At 44.3% G+C, this 22,898-nt stretch overlaps 3 protein-coding genes across 3 annotated transcripts in view; 2 read left to right on the top strand and 1 right to left on the bottom strand.

Annotated features, from left to right (window-relative positions):
- LOC146676629 (uncharacterized) overlaps positions 1 to 22,623 on the top strand; it is a 456,001-nt gene extending 433,378 nt beyond the window's left edge. The window contains exons 2-4 of the mRNA XM_085402195.1: positions 21,309 to 21,701; positions 21,788 to 21,908; positions 22,040 to 22,623. Of these exons, the coding sequence (XP_085258321.1) occupies positions 21,630 to 21,701; positions 21,788 to 21,908; positions 22,040 to 22,200 (354 nt within the window). The 5' untranslated portion in view covers positions 21,309 to 21,629 and the 3' untranslated portion in view covers positions 22,201 to 22,623. The remainder of the gene's footprint in view (positions 1 to 21,308; positions 21,702 to 21,787; positions 21,909 to 22,039) is intronic.
- On the top strand, positions 431 to 1,877 carry LOC146676631 (uncharacterized). The gene is made up of 8 exons (XM_085402183.1): positions 431 to 509; positions 582 to 617; positions 695 to 865; positions 995 to 1,111; positions 1,274 to 1,336; positions 1,420 to 1,482; positions 1,571 to 1,672; positions 1,774 to 1,877. The coding sequence occupies exons 1-8, from the start codon at positions 431 to 433 to the stop codon at positions 1,875 to 1,877; spliced, it is 735 nt and encodes a 244-aa protein (XP_085258309.1).
- Positions 8,290 to 9,531, bottom strand: LOC146676630 (uncharacterized protein F54H12.2-like). Its single transcript, XM_085401228.1, has one exon. It carries the CDS (start codon positions 9,529 to 9,531, stop codon positions 8,290 to 8,292), a length of 1,242 nt encoding a protein of 413 aa, XP_085257354.1.
- Positions 22,624 to 22,898: the final 275 nt, after the last annotated feature.

Here is a 22,898-nt window from a genome sequence, read left to right as displayed (position 1 = left end):
TCCGATATTATCATTGCTTGTAACCCGGTTTCTTACATCTCCCCATAAAACTAGTCTTAGTGGAAAAAAAGCTCATATTCGAATAAGTTTATTAAAGCACCCCCCTCTGTGGGAAAGAGTCAACCATGAGCCGAGTTTTGTCAACAGCAAGAACAAGGTCAGACAGCAATTGTCCATTTGGTAAAACAAATACCCGTCTCAAAGCCATATTTTACCGTTGCAGAATGTGGGAAAACAGACGGCGTTCGCAAGAAGGCAATCAAAAAACAACAACCCACTCTAACTATCGGTATTGTCAAGAGAAAGATGTGAAAAACAGATGCTTCGCTAGACTAGGATAAAATGAGAGAAGAAGCGGAAGGGGAGTCGCTATCTGCTCATCCCCTACTGTGACAGTTCTACCAATCGCGAGGAAGAATCCGTGAATATTATGTCAGCATTCCGTTCAAACAACGCCGCCGATCAGAGCGCCAGGGCCATCTCGCCAGAACTGTTCATACCTCACCCCGGTAAGTTTTTTTCTTTACGACTTTAAATTATATATCAACAGAGATGTCAATAATTTGATTACTTTCTTTTAGATTTCTACATCAATGATTTCACGCAAGTGGACTACGGTACGTTTAAATAAGTATATACCATTTTTTAAATAAGTTTAGATAGACTTGATTTAACCATGCTCTGATACTTACAGAAACAATCGATAATGCAGTGAGTAACAGCAGAAATCCGGCCGTTTTCCGCGGCGAATTAGAAGCCATATCCCCCGCAGAACCTCCGCTGCCGCCGCGTCGAAGAGAAGACGGCACTATTTTCGTCTCCGCATACCGGGGGAACCGCGGAGAAAAAAGTTTTAAAATCGAAGGTAAACAATATGATGCATTATCCGCCATTTTGTTGAATAACAGGATGTGACGGAGTAATCCGAGTGTGCTATACCGCCCCTCCCGACCCGGAGCAGATTTTTAAAAAGTTTTGCTTTATTTCTCGACAGAGGTAACCGAGAATATACAGACCCCGCCGCAGCGAAAAGAAGAAGAAGAAGACGACGACGTTATTTTCGTCAACGCATACCGGGAGAACTGCAGGAAAATACCTTTTAAACCAAAAGGTAAACAATATGATGCAATATCCGTCATTTCGATAAATATCAGGATGTGGCGGAGTAATCAGAGTGTGCTATACCGCCCCTCCCGACTTGGAGTGGTATAAAGCGTGCTAGAAAGTTTTTTATTTATTAAATCTTTCTCTTTTTTGTTTTATTTCTCGGCAGCCGAGATTGCGGATATACCTATTCAAGCCCCCTCCGCTACAGACAATCGCGCGGAGGAGCGAGGTAAATAAAAAGTTTTTTCATTCTCGAAAAATAGGGAGGAGGAGGTTGTTTTCTTAAATCTCTTCTGTTTTATTTCTCGGCAGCCGAGATTGCGGATTTACCTAACCAATCCCCCGCCGCTACAGACAATAGGGCGGAGGAACGAGGTAAATAAAAAGTTTTTTCATTCTCAAAAAAAATAGGAAGGATGAGATTGTTTTCTTAAATCTCTTCTGTTTTATTTCCCCCCGACAGAGACTGATACAGAAAATCAGGCGGAAGAAAATCAGGCTGAGGAGGAACCGTCCAGATCGCCTCCTCTCAGGAGAGTGAGAGCTACTCTCAGGAGACCGAGAGGTAATTGACGGGGGGATGAATCGATCCTATTAAACTTCTCTGCTCTATAAAAATAAAAAATGTAAGGTTTAAAAATACATTCTGTCCGTCTTTTCTTACAGCTCGACGGATGCTTCATAAGAAGAGAATCCTTGAAAACCTCGCTTTCATGTACGCCATAACAGTTCGCACATATGCATCGATATACAGACACAAGGACCTGTAAAGTAAAAGCATGTAAAAGTCTGTGAATTAAGAAATAAAGAAAATCATGTCGGAAGAACACAGCATTCCTGAGGCTTTGTTGGAAGCCGTGGCAGAATTAAACAGAAACGATGAACATTTAGCCCCACCGTTAGAAAACAATATAGCCCCACCACCACCAAACGACCCACTACAACCTTTAGAAAACGCATTGCAGGTCCTCCTTCAAAACATTGAAAACGAACGGCTTGCCGGTCTACTGAACTTTGACCCTCTGCAGCCGATAGAAAATGCTCTTCAGCTCTACGACCGGCAGCAGGGGGAGGAGCAGGTGCAGCATCATCATCAGCAGCCCAGGGAGGAGGAGGACCGGCCTGCGGAGCATCAACAAGAAGGAGGAGGAGGATCTCGGGTACAGAACGATGCGGTGACTCGCCGCGAACATTTTAATAATTTCGAAATAAGGCGAGTATTTAACATTCCCTCTCCGGATGAAGCGAGCGACCTCGCTCAATTTTACCTCAACGTCAGGGATAATTTTGTAGATCTAGCGGATAGGGTCAGACCGGAAGTTAGTCGTAACGACCGGGTTCAACTGGAGATCATCAGCGAGCACGCGCGAAATCACTCTGTTTTTAACGTCGACGACGAAAGCGCTGAAAACATTGTACCGGTTTTTGAGGACCTGCTAGCCAGGCTGATACAATCAAACGGAGCGATCGTCGCAGGCTCTCCCCTAGAAATTGTTGTGCAAGTAATTAGAAATCCTAGAGGCGGTGGCAGTAATGACCCGCGTAAAAAGATTCAAAAAATGTTAGATGATGAAATTCTAGTCAAAAAGCGTCGCTGTCTGTACGTGGTAAAAAACAAAAACGATAATCTGTGTTTTGCCATCAACCTGATTCACCTCACTCAACCTCATTTCACAGATAAACAGGCCCTGGAACGCGGCAGAGAGCTGCAGCGTTTAGCGGGGTTGAGCGATCGCACTCAGGTAACTCTCACCGATATAGGTAAATTCGAACAAATACTAAAACGTAAAATCGTCGTGTTTTACCGCCCGCCCGAGGACAGAACTCTTTCATTAATCGAAACAGACTACCCGAACACGCCTCACCCGCTGTACTTATTCTTATTCCACCATCACTATTACGGGATAAAAAATCTAAAAACATTTTTAGGAATTCAGTACATTTGCAACGAATGTCACCGCGGGTATTATAAAAGAGAGGAACACTTTTGTCAAAACCGCTGCAACCTCTGTTTTGACCCCGCATGCCCCTCTCACTTTCTGGACTCTGTAATCTGTACGGATTGTAACAGATCATGTCGCACACGTGCGTGTTATTTAAAGCACAAACAACCTAGAATTCACTCCGGTTCAGACCTCAGCGTTTGTCAACAATTGTATAAATGTCCGGACTGCAAGCACCTCTCCCGTCGCGGAATGCACAGGTGCACAGCCGCCAGATGTAAAATCTGTCGCGCGGAGCTTCCTCCCGACAACGATCAACACCTGTGTTACATCCAACCTTTGAAACATGAAAACTCTGATAACGCTTCCATAATCTTTTATGACTTTGAAACCTTCCCAGACAGGGAGGGGGCGCACGTCCCTTACCTAGTGTGCACAAAATCTCTAGAAGGAGAAGAGTGGCACGCTTACGGTGTAGACTGTGTTGAAAAGTTTCTCCAAAGATACAGAAGGAAAAGATATAGAGAGACCACGTTCGTTGCGCACAACGCGAAAGGGTTTGACAGCTATTTAATTCTAAGTCACCTGGTAGGGGGTGGGATGACGCCCTCTCTCATCATGCAAGGCAGTAAAATTATATGTTTCACAGAATCCGATTTCCTTCTCAAATTCATAGACTCGCTTTCTTTTCTCACCATGCGTCTCGGCGCTATGCCCAAAGCTTTAGGCTTTGAGGACAAATCCAAGGGATTTTTTCCTCACAAATTCAGCTCGCGGGACCGTTTAAAATACTCGGGTCCGTACCCTCCTCCTTCAGATTACGGGGTGGAGCGCATGTCACCACCCGAAAGGGCAGAGTTTTTGCGTTGGCACTGCGAGGCCTCCCGGGGAGTGTTTAACTTTGAAAAAGAGTCCCTGTATTACTGCCGAAACGACGTTAATATCCTGAGAGAGGCGTGCGTAAAGTTCAGAGACGGCTTTATAGGCGAAACTAAAGTAGACCCTTTCAGCTGCGTCACTATAGCTTCAGCCTGCATGAAAGTGTTTCTCACCAATTTCCTACCCGAAAACAGTCTGGCAATCCCCTCGCCCGACAACTACGGGCGCAGGTTCAGAGCCTATTCGCACGCGTCCATTCAGTGGCTGGAGTGGGTAGCTCACTCTCAGAAAATTCCCGTTCAACACGCTCTCACAACCGGCGGAGAGAAAAAAATAGGCCCGTACTTTGTCGACGGATACGCGCTGATTAACGGGGAAAAGTGGGTGTGGGAATTTCTGGGATGCTTTTATCACGGCTGTCCAAAATGCTACAGGCCTGAGGAAATCTGCCCTTTGACCCGCGCTCCTTACGGGGACCTGCACGCCTCTGCCGAGGCGAGGCTCCGGGAGCTGAGAAACGTTTACAGAGTCCGCACGGTCACTCTGTGGGAGCACGAATGGAACAAGATGAAAAAATCGAACGAGGAGGTTATAAATTTTATGCGGAGCTACGAAGTCCCGGAACCTCTGTCTCCTCGATCGGGACTTTACGGAGGCCGCACTTCGGCCTTGAGGCTGCGTTACAGCGCCTCGCCAGGAGAAAATGTGTATTACGTAGACGTCACATCCCTGTACCCTTACGTCAACGCCAAGCGCGCTTACCCTCTGCATCACCCCCAAATCATCAGAGAGAATTTTGCAGACCCTCGCAGTTATTTCGGGCTGATCAGAGCCACCGTTTACCCGCCGCGCGGGCTCTATTTCCCCGTTCTACCGCACAAAACCCCCGGAGGTAAATTAATATTCTCCCTCTGTCGCACCTGCGCCGAGACTAATCAACAAAGCGATCCGTGCCTTCACGACGACGAGGCCAGAGCTCTCACCGGGGTCTGGGTCACCGTCGAGTTTAACAAAGCCTTAGAATTAGGTTACAGAGTGGCTAAAATCACAGAGGTCTGGCACTTTGATAGTCGCAGCAGCGCTATTTTTGCCGGTTATATTAACACTTTTCTCAAAGGCAAACAGGAAGCCTCCGGTTATCCTCCGGAAGCTCGCGACGAGGATGAGAGGAACAAATACGTGGAAGAGTACCACAGGCATCAGGGCATACGTTTAGACCCGTCAAAAATAGAGGTGAATCCGGCCAAAAGACAAGTTTCGAAATTGTGTCTCAACAGTTTCTGGGGAAAGTTTGCTCAGAGAACCAACCTGACTCAGACCACTCTGGTCAGAAAACCGAGTCAGTTTTTTAACTACGTCTTTTCAGGACAGTACGTCTTTAAACACGTCTCTTTTTTAAAGACTAAAAAACAGGAAGTGGCTTTAATTCAGTGGAGCTATAACGAGCGGTGCGTGATACCTCCCGGCGCTACCAATAACGTTTTCATCGCCGCTTTCACCACAGCCTACGCCCGTCTAAAACTCTACGAGTATTTAGAAAAATTGCAGCGCAGCGTTCTGTACACCGACACCGACTCTCTGATCTACGTAGTGAAAGAGGGGGAGGAACCTTTAGAGCTGGGCAACTATCTAGGGGATCTCACGGACGAATTAGACGGGGACACCATCCAGGAATTTGTCTCCGCGGGTCCAAAGAGTTACGCCTACCGTACCAGAAACAAAAAGAAACTGGTGGTAAAAATGAAAGGAATAACGCAGACGAGAGAATGTTGCGAACGTGTCAATTTCGACAGTATGAGTGGGTTGGTGGAAAGTTACCTTTCTGGTATGAAAGAGGCGGAGCTCGAGACCCCTCAGAATGGTATTCAGAGGGATAAGAGAGGCTTTGTGCTCAAAAACAGAACATTTCAGAAAAAGTTTCGCGTGGTTTACGACAAGAGACGTCTCTTTCCAGACGGTACGACTCTGCCTTTCGGGTACTAGTGTTTTTGTTTTAGTTTTCTTCTAAAAAAGAATGGAGGAAACTGATTTTGATCACAGACTGAAAGTGCCTTTTTCCTGTCTAGTTGTGGGTCCTAGCGGGTGTGGGAAAACTCATTTTGTAAAGTGTGTTTTGGAAAACTGTGAACGCGTCATGGATACTGTGCCCGCGAATATTGTGTGGATTTATACTTCTTTTCAACCCATGTACGAGGAGCTTTCAAAGACCAATAAAAACATTAAATTTGTCGAGGGGCTGCCTGATTCTTTTGAAGATTTCCGAGACGTTCTGGTGGTGCTGGATGACGTCATCTTTCAGGCCTCGGATCACCAGGAAGTGGTTAAAATTTTCACTCAATACCGCCACCATAAAAACGTCTCGGTTATGATGCTAACCCAGAACGTTTTCCATCAGGGTAAATACAGCCGCACCATCAGCTTAAACTCCAATTATATGGTGTTGTTTAAAAACCCCAGAGACAAGCTGCAGATTGAGATTTTGGCCCGTCAGATTTTCCCTTCGCAAAAAACATTTTTCTCAGACAGTTTCAAAGACGCCACCGAGGAGCCCCACGGGTATTTAATCCTCGATCTCACTCCCTCGTGCCCAGAACGCTACAGAGTGCGCGCCGGTCTGCTTCCGGGGCAGTACCCCGTCATTTACCTGCCTAAACCCAAGTAGCCATGTCTCAGCGTATAAAAAGAAACGCAGTCTTACTGCAAGCTCTGTACCACGCGTCGCCGCAGAAACGCAAAGACATTCTCGCTCACAGCTCCCCGGATTTCCTCCAGGCGCTGTGCGAGATAGCTTTAAATCTTTTAAGGGGAAACATACCTCTCTCCGCTCCTCAATACCAAAAACTGAAACGCCAGAAAAAGATCATCAGGCTGCTGGCCGACAAGAAAACGAGTTTAAACCGTAAGCGTCAAGTTTTAAAGAAACAAACGGGCGGGTTTCTTTTCCCTCTGCTGTCCGCAGCCGTACCCATTCTGGGGAACCTGCTGGGAGGAATATTTCAAAAACGCTGAGATGTTTAAAAAAATGATTCTCGTTCCCTCTCACGAGTTGAAAAAACTGACCCGACCCACCGAGCCTACCGTCAGAGAAACTGCCAAAGACGATTTGGACGAAAAGATGAAAGCCATACTGGAGGATCCGCGGCTAAATTCGTATGAAAAAATCAAAAGATACGAGTCTCTGCTGCGGAGATATCTCACACTCTCTAAACAGGACCGGGACGAGGAGAGTAGGGTGACTTTCCACCTCCCGCCAGAGGAGGTGCAGCAGCAGGTGCAGCAGCAGGTGCATCAGCAGGTGCAGCAACAAGTGCAGCGGCCCAGAGAGGAGGATGATGAAATGATGGAAGAAGTATTAAAATCCTTACCCCCTCGAGATCGCAAAAACGCCCGCTACATTATGCAGAAATTAGCTGAGGGTGGAGGAGGATGGACAAAGAGGGGTGAATTTGTTGACAAGGGGGATGCGGTGCGGGGTTCGCACATGATCGATCTATTTAAAAACCTCTCCCTCTCTTTTAAAAGTAAAAACCAAACGCGACCGAAAGGATGGAACGCATTTTTAACTACTTTGGTCGAAACAAACATACCCTCATCCTCAATACATAACCGTAGAGCTCGCGATCAGTATGCGCGTCTTAAATCTGTGGAGGAGGAGGAGGAGGGAGGACAGACACCTGCGCGAAGGGGGAGAAAACCTTCTCGGGTCAAAATAACGCTTTCCCCGACCTGGACCTCTATGTAAAATCAAATGGTTTTTTTTGTTTACAAATGAAATAAAAAACGCTGCAACAAACTTTTTTTTGTTTACGTTTCTTTATTCGATACACACATCTTTAAACTTTTGTAAGGAGCACGCCCCGTGATGACCTCTGCGAGAGCGAGCGGGGCAGCGTCCTTTCAGAAAGTCAGACACCATGTCATCATTTTTAAACACATCGTTATAGTACAGAGAAAGTATTTTACCGACGGATAACCCCTGAGCCTTGTGACATAGATAAAAAATGCAATGTTGCCCGCAAACGACAGACATAGGGTGCTGAAGTTGACGATCGTGATAGAGTATTTTGTCAGAGCGGCCTTCCAGAAACTCTGAGATGACCGAGGGATAGTGAGCAAAGTCGGGAGGGAATCCGTAAGAGTCAAAAAAAGTGGAGGAACCGTCCTTTTCCAGAGTCAGAGCCAGCCAGTGTTCTCCCCTCAAGTGCGAGGGGTGAGTGTTTACTATAAAGTAGGCGGGGGGTTTAAAGTCGCGCCTCAAAAAGGCCAGCTGGTCCGAGGCCCAAACCCCGCAGAAAACGTCTCCCAAGGCGCGATGTAGAATGTGCTCCAGCTGAAGGTTATCCATGTATATATATATTTTTTAGTAATAATCCACCAGCACCTGTCTTTTAGAGTCAATCTCCAAAATTGAGTCGTAGCAGGCGTACACTATGAGAGTTGTGGTCTGAGGCAGAGGAACTCTGAATCTCATCTCCAGCCTCAAATTCCCGTTGGAGACGGGAGACAGGGCGTCAGCATCCTCGCTGGGTTCCAGATTAAAGGCAAAAAGGGCGTACCCTTCGTTAAATTCCCGGCGATCGATGCTCAGAGGTAAATCTTTGAGGTGTCTCCCCGTGGCGGAAAACATGTGATAAAACTCCCTGACCGAATTTCCGCGGTCAAACTGTGGCTGGAAAGCTTTGGCGGGCACCTGCCTGCCGTCCTGACACAACGCCAGATACTCCACATCGTTGTGTCTAAAGTTGAAAGGCGACAGATCCCTCCTCCCGGTGAAGGCGTCGTGATGAACCATGCCCAGGACCACGTATTTGGGCATGGCTCCCAGAAAGAGATTCTCTTGGTTGCAGATCCTGGAATTTTCAGGGATGGAGTAGGTTTTCACAGAAACGCGCGAAAGAGGATAGAGGGCGTTTCCTTTCATCAGGGCCGCGGCGTGCCCCAGTCTGACGGCCGGCGAGACAGTGACCTTTTTAACAAACAGAGAGGCCGAAGTTATTTTCAGAGCAAACTGCGAATCCCGAGTTCCCATCAGACTGAAGGCATCGCTGTTGCGTATCAATTTAATTCTCAAATCCACAGAGTTCAGCAGGAGCCTCTCGCAGAAGAAAATATCTGCGTGGAGGGGACCCAGCAGGTCCACTTCTCGCGACTCGGCCGTGAAAACGGCTCTCTGTTTTATCCCTCTGTTCGGCCCGTTGCTTATAACTATAGAATCCATGTCTCCGGCAGTGTCTTTGTAAAACAGACCGGCGCTGAATTGACTCTTTAGAGTGTCTTCTGAAAAGTTGAGCAGCGTCTCGATCATGGCCCTGTAAGGATGGGTGGCGCTGGACTGCGAAATCAATCGATCCCCCAGAATAACGTTGCACTGACTGAAAATTGTGTTGAGAGGATAATTGATGAGGGCTACCCCCGCATCGGGTGGGATGTTGCTCCCGTCCCTTTCCGTAATTTTCACTCTCAGATGGAGCATGGTGTCGTTCAGATCGAGATACTTTTCCCCGTCTCCGGGGATGAAAAATTCAATGGGTGAGTTGTCGTTCAAAGCAGAGAGGGGCTGACATTCTTGATATTTTTTATCCTCTATGGATAGCTGGGTCATGGGAGCCGAAAATAGATCCAGTTCGGCAAGGGTGCATTCGGCAGAATTCTTGTGTAAGAGAGACATTTTTTATTTATTTTCTTCTAAAATATGTCAGAGCTCCTCTGGGGCTTCCTTCTCTTCCCGCTGCCAGCCTTAACTGATTTACTTTTTACTCCGACGCTTTTATTTTTAATCCGCTCGCCCGGAGGGCGTTTCCTCTTCCTGCGGGAGAGGACCATCATACCCCCCGCCCCCTCCTGGCGAGGCTCTGTCAGCTTACCCATCACTCTTTTCACAGCGTCTGTAGCGATATTGGTTGCGGCCGTTTTCAGGTGAGGTTTAGCTACGGCGAACCCGGATTTGAAGAGAGGAGACACGAAACGAAACAGTCTGGAGAAGATGGATCCTATCCCTCTGCCGTACATCACGGGCGCTCCGTAAAAACCCGGAAGGGAACCTCCCACCTGCCCCTCATAATACCTCACAAAACGGTGGGGGTCCTGCGGAAGACGCGCCGCCATTGTCAAGCCGGTTTAAAGTGCAGCTTGACTATCGTTTTCCCGTAAACAAAATCCACGAATCTGTCGCGGTCCGTTTTAATTTCTACGCGTATGGTTTTAATGTATTTTTTAGAAACGCGCAAGTAATGGACCGTATTATGTCTGATGCTGATCACGTCTCCGTAATCGCCTTTCACGTTAAGGACGCTGAGCAACGGTGAGTAACTGTCACCGACAGGCTGGTACTGAACGATGTCGGTGTAGAGAAACAGGTTATATACGCCCGCGTTCATATCGCACGGATACGGAGTAGAGCGCTTCGACAGAGTCCACCACTCGTTCGTTTTCAATCCCAGCATGTAAGCCAGAGGAGGGAAGACCTTTATTTTATGGCTCCCGACTCCTTTGATATCCAGACGTTTGGTGATGTTGTTGAATGAAGCCTCGAAGGACGGGTCGTACTTTTGGATCGCCGGCACCAGGTGATCCAATAGATCTTTAACGCGTCCGTAATGACCTCCCCTGCCGAATTTTAAAATCACCAGGGGCTGATCTTCCTCCGTCGTCCGCATCAGCTCCAAGTAGGAGGCGTCCGGCGGTAGATTGTACCATGTGCGCGGGTAAATGAATTCGCATAAGCCCACGCTCCATTCTCCGGTCAGCTCGAGGGGTTTGGCCAGATCCACCGTGTAGCAGCCGCTGGCGTTATCTTTAAATAAGCCCTTGCTGGCGTTGGAAGGCAGGGTCACGTAAAACCCTTCGGACTGCATGATGAATTTTAAAAAATGAGCCGAATGATGCGAGGGGTCTCTTTTTTTATACGCCTACCACTTCCGAGGCTTTCACCCAGCTGTTGAATTTATCCGGCCAGTTTTTCCACTTGACAAAAACCTGTTTTTCCCCTCTGACTGTGCGACGCTTTAAAATCTTCTCCACATGAAACGCTTTGTCCTCGGTCAGTTTCACTTTCTGCAGCTCGGGCTCATAAAACGACCCATCGATGGGGTCCCCGTCATAATCTTGTAGCTTATACACCGGTGGCGATCGGTGAAGGACCCGGATCACAGTAAAGATTTCGTCCGTGAAACTCTGTTCGTATTTTTTATCAAATACTCCTCTCAATTTGGATATCCTCACCAGATCCGCCCTCTTAAATTTCAACTTTATTTTAGGACGGGCGGGTGTCTTTCCATACAAGTTGCGAAACACCTGATCCGCGTTCTCGGGGCGCACCTCGGCAGGTGCCATTTTAATGCTGCTGTGATAACTGCGGTTATATCCTTCTAACAGGTCGGGCAACACCTCCAGATAGCGTCTGGTATTGTGCGCGGTGAAATATCTCCACATCCTCGTTTTCAGGGTGCGGTTAAATCTCTCCACCACCGAGGCCTTTAGGTCGCTGGCGGTAGCAAAATGGGAGATGCTGTGATTTTTCATCAGAGCTTGAAAACTCTTGTTGAAAAACTCTTTTCCCGCATCGGTCTGTAAATTTTCCGGTATTTCACTCTCTCTCAACACAGATTCGAAAGCTTCAGTCACTTCAGAACCCGTCTTCTTTTTCAGGGGGCGGGCGTAAGCCTTTTTTGAAAATACGTCTATGACGGTTAATAAATAATTGAATCCGTCGTTGTATTCAGACAGCTGTCTCATGTCGCACAGGTCGGCCTGAAGCTGCTTCAGGGGTTTGGTCACAAACACTCTATTTCTCTTAAATCTTACTCGCGCCGGCTTGTGCAGAGTATAGGCGTCCTGCTCGGATAAAAAAATTCTGCACCTTGCGGATATCAACTTTTTTACCAGTTTCATCTTCTAAAGCGCGTCGGAGTCTATTTACTCCTCCGAAACTACCTGGGTGATGCGGGTCGTAATACACTTTTTTCATCTCACTTTTCTCGGCCATCTCGTCTTCTGATAAAAAGCTCGTCTGCGTTATAACGTCGCAGGAGTCGGCTTTTATTATTTTATTCAAAAACCAGAGATGAATGTTTTTTATTATTTTTTTTTTGAAACCAGAGAGCTTAATGTGCAGAAAACAGGAATACATTATTCAAAAACCAGAGATGAATGCTTTTTAAATATTTTTTATTCAAAACCAGAGGGTTTAACATGCAAAAAACAGGAATACATTTTTATTCAAAAACCCTGAGATAAAACACACTTATAGAATACAAACAGGAATACAAGTAAGTTACAAAAAAAAAAAAAACAGGAATACATTTTTATTCAAAACCCTGAGATAAAACACACTTATAGAATACAAAAACTCTTTTTTTTTTAATTCAAAACCAGAAGGTTTAACATGCGAAAAAAACAGGAATACATTTTTATTCAAAACCCTAACCCTATAAAACACACTTATAGAATACAAAAAAAACTCTCTTTTTTTTTTAAAAACATGAGGTAAACATGTTAAAAGGTTACAAACAGAATACTTTTTTTTAAAGCATACATGATTAAAAAACGAGGTAGTTTTTTGTTTTTTCGTTTTTTAAAAAGAAACAGAATACATGATTAAAATAAAGCAGAATTAAAAAACGAGGTAGTTTTTTTTTGTTTTGTTTTTTTAAAAAGAAACAGAATACACTTTTATTCAAAACCCTGAGATAAAACACAGTTATAGAGTCAAACGGTTACAAAAACTCTTTTTTTCTTTTTTTAAAAACATGAGGTAAACATGTTAAAAGGTTACAAACAAACAGGATACTTTTTTTTTAAAGCATACACGATTAAAAAATGAGGTAGGATTTTAAAAAACAGAATACATGATTAAAAATGAGGTAGGATTTTGTTTTTTTTTTGTTTTTGTTTTTTTTTTTTTTTTAAAAAGAAACAGAATACATGGTTTAAAAAACAAGGTTAAATATAGGAAGCATGCAGGATAAGAATCAGCAACCTTTGTAAAACTCCGTAACCAAACGGAGTTCCCCTATTTTAACCACATCTTGCCCCACCAAATTGTCATAAGCGTCTGTGATGGCGTCAAAGACTTTCCTCACCGATTTCAGCTCATGAAGCAGGGTCTCCGCAACCATCCCGACTTTAACATCCTCAGTCTTGATGTTGCGGGCAATCAGCAGACGTTGAATGGAAGGGACAAAGCGAGGAGTGAGCAGTTTCTTTCTGATGTTATAATAATTGTCGGAATAAAAATCATCCTCCAGAATTTGCAGGCACTCGTGTTGTCTCTGGCTGGGATGGTCTATCTTACATCCATTACATTCGTCGGTGCGGTGCTTGTTTATCACCAAGTTGACCAGATGATACACAGCCGTTTTCACAGTGTCGATGAATAAAGAAGACGCCCAGCCGTCCATCTCGTCGGTATGCTGCTGCCGCCTCTGGCGCTTCAGAGGCCAGTAACCGGGAGTGTCGGGTACCAGCTCGCCCTCGTCAGAAAAACAATCGGTGGAGCCGGTCTCCTCATCGCGAAGCAGGGGTGCAGAGTCCATCTCTCTCTCTGAGCTAAAAAAGGCTTTTTGATCGGACTTTTAAAACAGAAGGAAGGGGGGCGTGGTCCGGGAGGGGCGGGGATTTTCAGAAGCTGAGACATTTCCTTACTCCTACGGCATCCCTCCAGCAGCGGCAAGTTTGAAAAAGAATTGTAATATCCTTCCTCACTTGCAGCATTCTTACGACCCACTCTTTGGCTGGTATAACCATCATGCTGCGAAATAATCCGCAGTCGGGGTTGAATTTTTCCATGACAAAAATGTCAGGCGCATCAGACTCGTCAGTCGAACGCAGACTAGCTCTCATTCTCCATCTCCCCGTGGCTGTGGTTCCTGAAGACCAGACGGTTGACAAGATTGTTTTAGTCTTGATCAGCTGCTCATCATTGAAGCGTATGCCTCCGTTCCGCGGCGGGGGAGGGGGAATAGCTTCTATTTCTTCTTCCGTAGCTTTTTCTGGAGCCGGGGGAATGTTTTCTTTATTCTCAGCGGCTGCTTTCTCCTCTTTTATTTCTGGAGCTGGGGGAATGTTTTCTTTTTTCTCAGGAGCTGCTTTCTCCTCTTTTATTTCTGGAGCTGGGGGCTCATCATCTTCTTCTGGAAGTTTTTCAGCCAGGGGCTCATCATCTTCTTCTTCTTCTTCTGTAACTGTGTCGAGAGGATGATCATCATCATCATCAGCTGATTCAACAGCTGATTCATCAGGGGAGGAAACATCCTCTACAGAGGGGGTCTTTTCTTTATCCTCATCATTCTCAACAGCAGTATCCTCTTTTTCATCAGAGGAGACAGAAGGAGGGGAAGGAGGATCTTTTTCATCATCAGCAGCATCATGCTCTTCTTCATCACCGAAGCCGGAAGGAGAAGGAGGAGGAGGGGGAGGAGAATCTACCTCTCTCCGGGGTCTTTTAGCGGCAACATCTTCCTCTTCAGGAATGGGAAAATCCTCATTTGCCTCTCCGATAGCCATCGCAACCAGCAGCTTCAGCACGGCCCAGTCATTGGGAGTCAGCTTCACAATGCTGCTCGATTCCGTCAAGCTTTCTCCTTCGTTCAACTGATAAAACCAGAGCTCCCCCGACTCATATTTGAATATGTAGCCCCACTTTCCACAACCCTCAGCAGGCAGAGTCCATTCTCCTCGCAAGTTTCTCGGTGCTGGAATTTGGCTGCGGAACATGAAGACGCTCTTACTTCTTCCTTCTTTCCGCGGAGTGTCGGTTGCTTCGGGTCTGGTACTGTAGACAGAGACGGGCGTATCGCTGATAATCGACGAGGCCCACTCGCTGCTGCTGCCGCCTATGCTCGAGGAGGGTTCTGCGGGAGAGCAGATTTCTTCACCGTCCAAGTAAACAGGACCGCTGGAGGGCTGCAGAAGGAAAGAATCCATCTTGTGTGTGAGACTTAGAAATTGTGACGGGGCTCCACCTCTCTGGTTTTTATTCTCCTCTCTCGCTGCAGTCCCTCCCACTAAAAACTTTTTTTCCCAACAACAGATGGCGCTCTTCCGGGGGTTCACCCCTCCTTTTTCAGGATGCAATTCGACACGGTTAGCAACAGATGGCGCGCTTCCGGGGTTCGCCCCCCTTTCTCAGGATATAATTCGTCACGCGGGGGGTTTCCCACCCCCCTTCTCCGGATACGATTCGTCACGCTCATTACACGCTTCCGGGGGGGAGGGGCGGGAGGTCAAAAGGTCGTGATTAGGGCCATCAATCACTTCGGATCAAATTTTGTCATAAGCTGTATGGGATTATCTCTCTGCTGCTGATTGGAAGGTTGGTGGCTCGAACCTTGGCTTCCCCAGCCTGCATGCCAAATATCCTTGGGCAAGATACTAACCCCAAGTTGCCCTCTGATGATTAGTTTGCACTTGTGTTTAGAAGTGCTTGTGTGAATGAGGCCTGTTGTATAGAGCACTTTGAAAACTCCAGGAGAGTAGAAAAGCACTATATAAGAATCAGTCCATTTACTACATGTCCGCAAAGTTTCATCTCCAACCACTGCAATATTATTTGTTAGGATCGCTGTTCTCTCCGGGTACTCCGGCTTCCTCCCACCGTCCAAAGACATGCAGCTTGTGGGGATATTTAGTTGGATAATCCAAATTGCCACTAGGTGTGAATGTGCGAGTGAATGTGAGTGCGAATCGTTGTCTATCCCTGTGTGTTAGCCCTGCGACAGATTGGCAACCTGTCCAGGGTGTACCCCGCCTCTCGCCCTATGACAGCTGGGATAGGCTCCAGCGCCCCCGCGACCCTGAAAAGGATAAGCTGAAGCTGATGGAGGATCGCTGTTTTTTTCCTCAGGGTTTTGTGATGCCTTTTTGTTTTTGAGAGTCTTTTGTGTTTTAGTTTGGCTCTTTGTATATAAGGATGGTTAATAGTTTGCTTTAGGATTTACTATATCCCATGTACCCTGTTTTCATATTGTAGTTTGTCTTCTTGGTTTTGTAACACTAAATATCTGCTTTTGTGATCCCTTTATGTACTTCAGTTATGTCCCTTTGTCTGTCTTGTCTCTCTGTTTGTCTGTCATTGTCTGATTTCCCCATCTGTCATGTTTCCCATTCACTTATATTTTCCTTTCTGTTTTCTACATGTCTGCGTATGTCTCTGTGTATCATTTCCTCTTTTTTATCGTCTCGTGTCTTGTGAACTTAGCTTTGAGTTTTACTTCCCCCATTTGGTTAATGATTTGTTCCCATCAGTGTCTCAGTCTCGTCTGCATTTATCTATCTCATGTTCCCCTGTCCAGTCTGTTCTCCTCTATGTAATTTAAGCCTTGTTCTCCATGTTTTCCTGTTTTATTGTTTTAACTGTTGCTTCCTGTGACTATTGTAGTTTTCTCCTGCATCATGTCTCTCACCCGTTGCCTCTCGTCTCATTATCCAGTGTGTATTTATTGTCCCCGTCTTCTTGTGTACTTTGTGCTTTCCTTGCTCTGTGTTCCCATGGTTTTGGGGGCGGTGGTGTGGGATTGATTAAGGAAATGGTTGGGTTAATAGGAATGACCAAAATGAGAAAAATAAATCGATCTTCAATAAGAGAAAGGATTATTCTAAGAAGGAATATCTTTGATGGATCAGAATTATATAATGAAATATGAACAAAATATTTTGTTAATCATTGTTTATTAACTGAACCTTGTTGAATTTGAGTAGAACTGTTTTTTAATTTGGCAGAAACACGGCAGCAGTTTGAAATGAAACTATCCAGGCTGTAGAGTAGACGAGCAAAATCAAGAATCCACTGAGATTTTCATGACAATAACTAAGAAGGATTTCTTAAATGAATTGTTGATACGCTGTTATAATAATCCACTGAGCTTATTGAATTTGGGGAGAAATGTCCTTTAATGTGCAATCACACAGTGGGCTGAGATGAAACTGCACACAGTGTGGGTGTCCCAGAAGAGAAATCAGTTAAAAATTTAGTGTCAGCTAGTAAGCAAGAATTTAAAAAAATATTTTTATAATATCAAATTTGTTCTGTTATATAAAACTCTAATTTATACTAGTCAGGTGGATCATCAACGATCATCAATCAGTGCAGTACCAGCAAAATTCAGACAGACACACAAACACACACATGCACAATTTTACTGTCTTAACACAGTATCATAAATCTAATTAGAATATGCTATAGTCCTTTAAATACCAATTTAAATATATTTCAAAAATATATTACAGCTTTTTTCAGTCTGTTGAACAAAAATCCCCAAAGAAGAAGAAGCACTACCATAAAACTTTGTGTAAAAGTGCAAGAAAGTTTAAGAGGCTTACAAATGACGGCTCACATAACTGCGGTGTTACAAGTCAACCTCGTTGATATCTGTCATCATGAACAATGCTATGGTTTGTGCTGGAGCGAAGCTGCACACAGCTGATATTATCAGAAAAAAATACATACTGATTCGATTACCTTCACACGCAGATTCACACAAAGACAACCAGCTGCATCAGCGAAGTTTAGAAGACAGACAGTGAAACTTTAAAAAAGGAAACAGACAGATTTGTGGGAATGCTGGGGCTGGGGAACATTAGTAATTAGAAACACAAAATGTTTCTAAGCATTTGTAAATGTTTGTTGGAGGGTTTAGAGGAGCTGAATCATTTGTGTGAAAATTAAAGTCAAACACACTCTTGGTAGAGAGAGACTGTGTCTGCAGATCAAACAGGTCTCACTGTGATGTCCCTTTAGTCAGACTCTGTCTCTGCTACATTAATGACTGAAAGTTGTCACGTTCTTATTTAGTTAATACTCTTTAAACCAGGTGTACACTTTTAGTTTAATACATTATAGATTCTCTGATGAAGAAATACGGTATATATATGTAACCTGATGAAGCGGTATCTAAAATGTTTTTATGTTTGACATACCAAGACTGTTTCACACTGCAGGAGTTGCAGATGATAAAACAAAGACTGTAAAGCGAAGCAGCTTGTTTGCTGTTTATCACTGCCTGTCCATTAGTCAAATTAATATTACTTTTATCAAAAATAATTTCCCGTCTGTATTTGGTCTTCCTCCATAGTCGCCATAGTCACATCATTGTGTTTTGTTGATGTTTCCCCTCCTTGTGATTCATTCAGTGTCCCCATGTCGGTCCCTGTGTGTCGAGCCGTGTCTCTTAGTTTGTATCCTGTTTTATTTGGAAAGTCTCGTGTCCTGTGTTCAGTGTGTTCAGTTTTGCTTTCTCCTGTCTCATCACATCTAATTTGTCCCTGCTGTGTCCTCATGTGTTTCCACTTCCCTTATCATCCCTCTGTGTATATATTGTGTGACTTTCCTTTTGTTCATTGTCCCTACATTGTTTAGTTTCACTTTAGCCATGGCATCATTATGTTCATTTCAGTCAGCTGTTCCCCCGTGTGTTTCCACTTCCCCTGATCACCTCCTGTCTGTATTTAAGTCCTCTGTCTTTCTTTATTCAGTGTCAGGTCGTCTGCGTTGCCTCCCTTCAGGTCTTATCACAGTTGATTCAAAGTTATCACAGTTTTGTCACAGTCAGTTAGTTTTCCTAGTTTGGTTTCAGTTTAGTTTTTGCCACTGCTCATGATGCTTTCATTTTGTATTCACGTTTATAGCCTAAATAAACAGCTTGCCTTTTTTTTCAAAACTTAGTTCTGCCTCCTTCCCTGTCTGCACTTGGGTCCACTTCATCATAACACTGGTGTACCCCACCATGACAGTTATGTCCAAGTTTTCCATGTTCCCAGTGTTTAGTTTCCCCACTTTAGTCTTGGTTAGTTTTCCTTTAGTTTGCTCCTGCCTTTTGTTTTGTTTTGCTCACCAGCCTTGAATAAACGGTTCGCTTTTGGTTAAACTTTTGTTTCCACGCGTCTGCTTCTGGGTCCACACTTCAACCTCCACATAGTCCACAGCCCACACTGTGGCTGGGGTCAGGTCACAGAGTTTTGGACTTTAACTGGCATTTTATGCAAGGTTTCATTATTTTCCTGGAATTTACTTCCCATGTTTTGCTGGCTGTGTGTTATGACTCTGGAAATTATTCTAAAAAATATTAATTTGTGATTGTTTCATGACCAGATCCTACAGACTCTTTACAGTCATTATGGGATGGTTTTACAGGTGGGGGACACTGATATTTTTCCTCCTCATACCAGTGTCACTACTGGTATGAGAAGAGACCAGTAACCTGTACTTGTATCTGACAAAACAATCAGAAACAGATTTTATAAGGATGGCCTGAGGGCCTGATGTCCTCTAGCAGGCCCTGTACTCACTGACTGGAACCATGCATGATTGACATTTGCCATAGAATACCAGAATTATCAGGCCACCACTGGCAGACTGTGTTTTTCACCCTGAACACATATGACAGATATGAAAGGGTCCAGAGAAGTTGTAACATCGTTCTGCGTGGCCAGTTTGATAGTGGGCCAGTAATGACCCAAGAGGCATATCAGTGGAGGGAGGCACAGACATCTATGGGCTGGCAGCATCACCCTGACTGCAATTAGGCATCAGGATGAAGTTTCTGGACCTCTGGACTGATTACCAAACTCTACGCTGGTGCAGTGGTTGCTCCTCCTGCTGCAAGACAATGACACCAAACACACCTCCAGGCTGTGTGAGGGCTGTTTGACCAAGAAGGAGCGTGATGGAGTGCTGACCAGATGGTCTGGCCTCCACAGTCACCTGACCTAAACCCAGTGGAGATGGTTTGGGTTGAGATGGAGCTCAGAGTGAAGGCAAAGGACCAACAAGTGCTCAGCATCTCTGGGAACTCCTTCAAGACTGTTGGAAACCATTTCAGGTGATGACCTCATGAAGCTCATGGAGAGAACGCCAAGAGTGAGCAAAGCAGGAATCAAAGCAAACATTAAATTTTAGTAAGCTCTTTGGGATCCACTAAGGTTTTTGAAATTCCGTCATATTTTGTTTGAGATATCTTTTTTCTCTGCTGATCAAACTGGAGAGTCTCACTGTAATGTGCCGGCGAGTCACACTCAATTTTACTTTTAGTTTGGAAACTGAACAGACTTTCAGTAAAAATAATGATTCAGCAATGTACAATGTTGGGAACTAATACATTTATAACTATTTTCTAAAGGATCATTTAATGCCACTACAGGCAAGCTAAAGTCTAGCTATCATTTCATAATTCCCACAGCAAAAGTAAGGTGACAGGTGACCACAATGTGGCAACAAGACTGAATTAAGACTGGAAACCTGCACCATCATCTCATCCATCCTCTCAGTTTGCAAAGTAGACCTACACCATTGTCTCAAAGGTATACTCTTCTGTTGGATAATTTGTTGGTTTGTTAAAAACCGACAGAGGAAGCTGTACAAACACATCACATGTCAGTTTTCAGCAGTGTAGGAGAGGACAAAATGTAAGCGCTCAGAACTTCAGAATCTGAGATTTGTCCAGATTTATAGAGGAACAGATCAGATTTATTTTGTTTATATCATGTTCAGTCTTTCAAAATTAGAAAAGGCAGAATTTGTGCTGTTCAAACACACTGATTCCACAAAAAGACAAAAATGTGAAATTGCCTAGCTAACAGTTACAGAGTGTTACGAGTTCAAAATTGGGGATGGAGACAAGAGAAAAAACCACAATAACAACACTGGTCCGGCCGGGTTAAGTCAAACGATGATTTTAATGATCACACGCGTGGGAGATGGACACTGTATGCAGACAGCCTCAGATCTCAAAATGGTGGAGCATTGATCAAACTTTTATAGCCTCTGGTGCCCCCACCTTATCATAAAAGCCTAAACATTCACATGCTTTCTCTCACACGGCGCCTAAGCTATGACCTTGGCTCCCTGTTTATCTGCTCCTGCTGAGATGGGGCAGAAAACTCCAGCATGTTCTCTTCTAATCAGACAAATAAGGCGATGACTTTCTGCGAACAGTATTTCTTATAACATCATAAAACAATATCATTCATCCACAATAAATCAGCAGTCTAATGTAATGCAAATCAGTTTAACTAATGCAATAGTTATCAGCTTCTTCTAATTCAGGAAAATAATGCCAACTAAAACTACCTAATAAGTCACAATCTTTACTTAGGGGTATAACATGGCATAAAATAATATTATAATCTAACACTATGCATTGTATAATAGCCAGTGAGGGGACAGACATGGCAAATGGTGCAACATGTCAGACTGTGGGATTATACATTTGTTAGTTTTTCTAATGGCCTCTTCAAAAGGTAAGTTTTATTCCATATTGTCATTTTTGGTTTTTTAAGTTATTTATTGTGACAAGAAAACAAAACAAAACAAGAAGCTCCTAAAAAGGTCATAAATGTGAGAACTTTTCCAAAGAAATCTCAGTCAGTTATGCCTGAGATAGAGAGATGATTATAACTAGTGATGGGACGTTCTGTATCGAGGCTTCGGAGCGTGTGTCGAGTAATGGAGGGGGCGTTTCCGCGAAGCGCGTATCGAGGCTTGCTTCATTTATGGGAGGAGCTGAAAATGATGACGTCCGAAGCCTCGCTGCCCGGCTGTACCACGTGACTGGTTCATGAAGTGGTTCGAACTTTGCCGCGAGATATGACAGCGATATAAACCCCTCAGACTTCATTCAAAAATGTGGGTGTTTGATGGAGAGTTGCGGTTAGTGAGAGTTTGGAGACCGTTTGGAGGTTTATGAGAGTGAGGAAAGTCAGGAGAGAATGGAGCCAGCTAAGAAGAGGAGGATGTCCTCCCCTGTGTGGGAACATTTTGATCTTATTCCTCCCAACAAGGTATGTAAATTTCTACAGAAGATGTATTTTCATGATACTGATGGTGCAATACAATTTATGTTGAGCTGTCTTGACTTTTGTACAAGGTGAAGTGTTTGCTATGTGCCAGGGAGCTGGGATATGACAACAACAACACCTCATCCATGCTTAGGCACTACAGAGCTTTGCATGAGAATAAGGGGGACACCGATTGTGGAGCAAGACCAGGTGAGCCATCAAATGCAATGATAATATAGGATGCAGTAATGTTACTAAATGATATAACAATATTATACAACTGTTATAAGTTACGTGTGTGATATTTATATGTGTGCTTTATCTTTATTGTCTTTCCTCAGGAGAACAATCTCAAATAGATGAAGACCTGGTCAGCATGGTGATTGAGGACTCCCAGCTATTTAGCATTGTGGAGGACAAAGGATTCAAAAGATTTGTTAAATCATTAAATCCTAGCTATGTTCTCCCCACTAAAAAGGTCATAAAAGCAGTGAAAATTTAGTTTTTACAGAATAAAATGTGAACAGGCAGGACTGAGGCTCAAAGCCTCAGTGTGTAGCTGTCCATACCTCAACGTTACAAAAGCACAACTACTGTCCACACCCCAACCACACCTCACCTCACAGTAAATGATCATTTCCATTTCAAGCATTTCCAAATAATCATTTCCCATACTGCCACTATAAATATACACAGTATACTGCCATCACTACAATATACATGTTTTACACACTCCTTTTGTTGTTGACATTTACAGGCTGTGTGCAAAATGCCACACTCTTCAAATTCATGCCAGCTATTATTTTTACGTCCAGTAGGTGTCCTGCTAGAGCAAATGAAGCTTCATGAAGCTTCGCGTTGGGGTGAACCAATTGGATGAAAAGCTTCAGTGCTTCATGGGGCTTCATCTGCCCATCACTAACAAATACTAAGTTATGTTTCTTTATACTTTATTATGTTACAGATTAAGTCATTTGTTCATACTTACTCTGTTTGTCTTTTCAGTCATCATGAGTGTCAGGTGTGGGGAAACGCCCGCTTGGCATTTCCTCATTTTAAAGTCCTGATCATGTCACACATGACATCATCAGGTCAAACCATGTGGAGGGGTTTCTTTTTCCAGAGAGATGCTTCCTTTTGTTTGTGTTAATGTTTAAAGGGATTTGTTGAATGTTTTTCCTTTTGTTAATACTGCCATTT

This window comes from Rhamphochromis longiceps, linkage group LG3 (assembly GCF_057381845.1).
Source record: "Rhamphochromis longiceps isolate RC_006_pf linkage group LG3, R_longiceps_female_GT1.1, whole genome shotgun sequence".
In the NCBI taxonomy this organism is placed as follows: Eukaryota; Metazoa; Chordata; class Actinopteri; order Cichliformes; family Cichlidae; genus Rhamphochromis; species Rhamphochromis longiceps.
This window is presented reverse-complemented; position numbering and strand designations above follow the sequence as displayed.

Bases quoted from the DNA above. Each gene is read 5' to 3' on its own strand.
- LOC146676631 (XM_085402183.1), top strand. From the start codon at position 431: ATGTCAGCATTCCGTTCAAACAACGCCGCCGATCAGAGCGCCAGGGCC. The intron at 618-694 runs GTACGTTTAAAT...TGATACTTACAG, and splicing joins TTTCACGCAAGTGGACTACG to AAACAATCGATAATGCAGTG. The intron at 1,337-1,419 runs GTAAATAAAAAG...ATTTCTCGGCAG, and splicing joins CAATCGCGCGGAGGAGCGAG to CCGAGATTGCGGATTTACCT.
- LOC146676630 (XM_085401228.1), bottom strand. From the start codon at position 9,531: ATGACCCAGCTATCCATAGAGGATAAAAAATATCAAGAATGTCAGCCC.